This window comes from Gymnodraco acuticeps, unplaced genomic scaffold, assembly GCF_902827175.1.
Source record: "Gymnodraco acuticeps unplaced genomic scaffold, fGymAcu1.1, whole genome shotgun sequence".
NCBI classification, from domain to species: Eukaryota; Metazoa; Chordata; class Actinopteri; order Perciformes; family Bathydraconidae; genus Gymnodraco; species Gymnodraco acuticeps.
Window position 1 is genome coordinate 274,204 of NW_022990305.1, and position 5,022 is coordinate 279,225.

Genomic DNA, 5,022 nt, shown 5'->3' on the forward strand with positions numbered 1-5,022 from the left:
AACCTTTTTCGGACCACTTATTTATTTATTTTGGCGACGATCCGACCTCCATGCTGCTACTCTGGTTCAAACGGCATCCACCAAACAATGATTTATCTCGACCTCCCCAAAATAACCAAAATTTGACATGGTGTGAGATGTCTTTTTTAGCTGTTCTGTCGTTATTTCCTGCAATCTTCTTCATGCAGTCAGTCAAAATGAATGAATGGGCGTTTCTTTGACTATTTATGGGCAAATATGGGCGTTACGTGAAGCCCGCAAAAGCTGCGGCGCATTTCGAGTCGATTGTGATTTATAAAGGGAAACAGGCGTAGGAAGTGCCGTACGCACTTCCCTCGCCGGTTCGCAATGTTTTGTGAATCGAAAATGTTCTGTACCTATTTTTTTGCTTTGTACTACGTAAGCAACCTTCCCACGTGAATCCTACGCAAGGCGTTATAAATGAGGCCCCTGAACATCAGCAGGAGAATACTCTTTAAAGTAGAGACACTACATACTGATATACACCTGAACAACAGCAGGAGAACTCTTTAAAGTAGAGCCACTACATACGGATATACACCCATATATATGAACCCATATCTAAATATAAGAGTCTGTAAAATAAAACCCACAATGTTCAAGGTTGTTTATCCTTAAACAAAAGTACAGGTTTAAAGTCCTTAAATAACACAAATGTACCCCAGTGTAAGGGATAACAGTGTTAGGAATATATTGTGATGAACAGGGACGTGCACAGGTACGGACTAATGTTGCCCGGGCATCGGCCCATTTTCCCTCTTTGGCTGACCTGCCCCTCTGGGAGAGCGAAAGTCTTTTTTTCTCTGTTGTGGCCGAATCAACATAATAAGCCCACAATTAGTATTGTAAGGCAAGGCAAGGCAAGGCAAGTTTATTTATATAGCACTTTTCAACACAAGGCAATTCAAAGTGCTTTACAAAAAATGAAAGAGATTAAGAAAATGGCATTTAAAATCAGTCATTAAAAAGAAAAGCTAATAAAATAAACATTAAAAGAAAAAAATACATGGCAGTCAATTAAACATTAAAAGAAAAAAGTACGCTGCAATAAAACACACCTTGTCAGCGCTCACATCTGCCACCAGTCACGTGACTTTGTTTACAATCTGACAGCTGGAAGCAAAGGAAAGCCCTCTGGCAGCCGGCCTCATATGGCTATGGTGATCATACCAATGCCTGCCTGGCTTTGGTGGCCAATCCCCGGCTCAATCTATCCCCGGAAATGTCCCCGTTTTTAAATATGCTTTATAAACACATAGCAAGGTGAAATAAAATTGTAACAAAGTTGATGTTTCAATGGCGTGGTGCTTGTTCGCAGCAATACAATTATTGTAACGTTAGCATTTAGCGTTAGCAGCCTCATTCTTCTTCTACTACTTATTTTACTTCTTCTCCTTCTTATATGTAATTGCCCACAAACTTTTGAATTAATATCTCGTTTCAGTGTGAACTCATTCCACAGTATGACCACAAAAGTGTTTTAAACCAGGTACGTTTTTATTATTTATGTTCTATATCGCTATCTGTGTGATTACATGTTTCACATATTGTATTGGTGCCGGTGCGTTAAAGACCCAGGGACGTGCACAGACATTTGGAGGGGCTATATTATTATCAGTATGTCTGCACAGCAGTTACAATGGTCAAACGCCATTGAAACAGAATTGTCCCCATATTTTATTTAATAGTTATAACATTACATATTGTAATGATAAAAACAAAAAATGTCCCTTATTTTCATTTTAAAAATCAAGTCACTGAATGCAAGTAGTTGCTTAGGAGTTAGCTTATTTTGTTATGAGACGATGATGTGAATTACTGTTCAAATTAGTTAATGTAATAATCGTTTGGTTATTTTATGCATAGCCTAATGTTACATTTCTGTGCTTAAGAATGCCTTCAGGACAGAGGAGACTGAAGCAGAGAGAGAGAGATCTGAAGGAGGCAGCTAAAAGGATTGCAACTTTGCAGAGCTGGATAAAAGGTGCCAGCAGGGCAGCTGCAGGTGAAGCACTGTGATTATGTCAAGCAACTACATAAGTTGGAGTACACTAATAACTCATTAAAACAAATATTTAAATCTGTGATAAATGCAAAGCCTCTATATGTGCTGAGTGAAGTTAATATTTCTCTGCTGGGGGCTAACTCGAAGCCTCCAGTTCAGAGCGCATTTGAGAGCTTGGTGATCTAGTAAAATACTACTACTAGCTGTAGTGTAATATGGATAAGATGGCCAGATAACTGGTTCACAAAGGCTTTATAACAGGTTGTAAATATTCTATACAAGTAGGCAACATATTTACCTTCTCCAATCTAAAATGTAACTGACTGCACTAGTATTCAGTTGTCTTTGTATGTTTTTATAGCAGTAAAGAATTAAGTGTATATGTTACTTAATTCTGATACTAATAATTCTGTTTAAGAATACGAATATATGTAAAATGTTTATTTTGGAGACAGCTCAATCTTTGAACTCCTTTATAGTGTGAAAAGGAGATCACAACAGTAATAATGCATTCATTATTTGAACACTTAGCAACAATGCCTTATAAAGAGCTCTAAAACATTTTCTTAATTGTATTTGATAGATGGTGAGCCTGAGACAAAACACAATGATGCCCTAGAACAGTTCAGACTCAGAGAATGAAGAAAGGATAGAAACAGAATCTGAAAATAAGAAGAAAGAGACAGGAATTGAGAATGAAGAGACAGGAATTGAGAACGAAAGACAGGATTGAGAATGAAGAGACAGGAACTGAGGACAAAGAGATGGAAGGGGAGGATATGGAGATTGAGAGGGAAGAGATTGAGGCAGTAACATCAGAGTCCACAAGAGTGAAAGCTCCTTCAGAATTTGTTTTTTTGCTACAGCTACCAAACCCCACCGATCCAGCCCATGTTCAGAAGAACAATATCAAGTACAATGAGGCCTTCGTCAAATTTTCAAACTCAATTGGACCCTGTGGTCCTCTGGTCCAGTTCCCAACAAATCAAGATGGGAAGTCTTTTCAGGGCCACTGGTATGATGAAAACCCCTGGTTGGAGTATTCTCCACAAAATGATGCTATCAGCATTTTAATGAATGACGATAAGTACAATAGTAGGTCTACATGGAAGTCTGGAGGTGTAAACAGGTGGAGGCAGGCAAAAGTAAGAATGAAGGAGCACTGCTGCAGTGAATCGCACATGATTGGCATGACCAGGTGGAATACATATAAGATAAAGCCATTGGACATGGCTTTTGCAGTAGCAGATTTGCAGATGCAAGCAGCAAAAGAAAGGGAGAGGCAGAAAAACAGAGAGATCATCTTCCGGTTAATAAAGATCACATTATATCTTGCAAGACAAGGCTTGGCCTTCAGGGGTAAAGATGAAAGGGGGGGGGGGGTGCCTTTTTCCAGTTTAGAGCAATAGCCCCTCCAAATGTCTGTGCACGTCCCTGGTGATGAAGTGAACACTGACCTGAGTTCTGGGGGTCTCTTTGTTCTCCTCCATGCTGCTCTCAGTGCTCCTTCTCCACCTGGGTCTCTGAAATAAGTATTAACACTACAGTCAACACAAAACCAATCTACAGCTAAGAAGTAGCTTAACAGCAGAGGTGGGAAGAAATTAACTCCATCCTGCTAGCAGGTTAGGATAAGATGGAAAGGCCTGCACTTCACGAACATAAACCCCGCCAGCGGCGAACAGTGTTTGTAGAAAACCACAGCGTCCCTACACCAAGCATCACTGATGTAAACAATCACACCGCCGCCGCGGCTCTTCCCCCCGCTAACCGTAGCTCTGTCTGAGCGGAAGCATGTTAGCCGGTCTAGGCTGAATGGCAGAGTCTGGGATGTTGTCATTTAGCCATGATTCCATGAAAACGTACACACAGCACTCTGTTACCCCACTCTGGGTCGACCAGAGTAGTCTTATGATGTTCATGTTATTGTCCAATGAGCTAACATTAGCCATGTTGCTCGGACTAGCGGGCCTGTGTGGGCTAGCTGCTAGTCTAGCTCGGATGCCTCCGCGCTTACCCCTCTTGTGCTTCCTCTCACACCGCTTGCGGCGTCTCCTATTCAGCACGTAGGTAGCAGCCGAGGTTGAACGTATCCCAAAGCCGCGGAGTACCTCTGCCAGCGTAGCGTCTATTATTTGTTTTGTTGTTATTTCCTTCTCCAGCAGGAACTCACGACTGTACTGTATACTCCTGACTGTACTATCGGTTCGGGATGTTAGAAGTTAACTAGACGAACACACGTTAAAAACACTAAAGACTCGGGAGAGCTAGCTGCTGCTGTCTGTGCTGCCATCTTGGGATCATTCCTGCTGTGAGGAATGATCGATGAACAGCTCCAAATACAAAAAAAGTACTAAGTATTATCAGTAGTAAAACAACTCTGTGTTATATTAAAAGTACTCTGTAATCTCAGTAGTAAAAGTACACAGTATTACCCGGTGTTTCTGCTACTCTTTGTTCGTCAGATTGTTGATGTTCACCGACTAGCATTAGCCACCTAGCATGAAGCAGATAAGGACCCGGATAAAGAGGTGGAATTGTTCTAAAGCTCCTCTCGTCTCTTCTTCTCCTGAGAGGAACGGGTTATATTCTAATATATGACAGTTATATATTAATGAGAGCTGATAGAGACTCCGACTGATGGAAGCTTTACAGCAACTGGATCCTGCCTGAGAGCCTGGTCGAGAGCAGAAGTACCCGGACGTGGGCCCAAAGAGCATGCGCAGTGGAGTTTTCCCGTAAGCCCCGCCTCCCATCTATAATCAGCAGCGAACCGCTTCAACATGCGTATTTCGGTGTATTCACGGCATTCATTTTGTTATTCTACAGTATTGTTGTTTTATAGTTATTTGTTCATGTAACCCAATTTGTGTTCTTTGAAATTGAAAAGGATAAGTTTGTTATTTTCGTTGCAGTTGTATGTCTTAAGTGTAATTTGGCTTGACATGCTTTTATTTTTAAGCAGAGGTAGCGCTGTTGACAGGAAGTTGTTGTTG

At 41.1% G+C, this 5,022-nt stretch overlaps 1 protein-coding gene across 3 annotated transcripts in view; it reads right to left on the reverse strand.

Annotated features, from left to right (window-relative positions):
- Positions 1 to 4,739, reverse strand: part of LOC117550346 (zinc finger protein 665-like) — a 21,103-nt gene extending 16,364 nt beyond the window's left edge. For 2 of the 3 annotated variants that reach the window (XR_004569614.1, XM_034222752.1), the window contains exons 1-2: positions 4,462 to 4,739; positions 3,484 to 3,549 (exon numbers count right to left, since the gene is read on the reverse strand). Coding sequence is in view for 2 of the 3 variants with exons in the window: in XM_034222752.1 (XP_034078643.1) it covers positions 3,484 to 3,516 (33 nt within the window). In the remaining variant the exon portion in view is untranslated. The other variant, XM_034222753.1, reaches the window with a different exon arrangement.
- Positions 4,740 to 5,022: the final 283 nt, after the last annotated feature.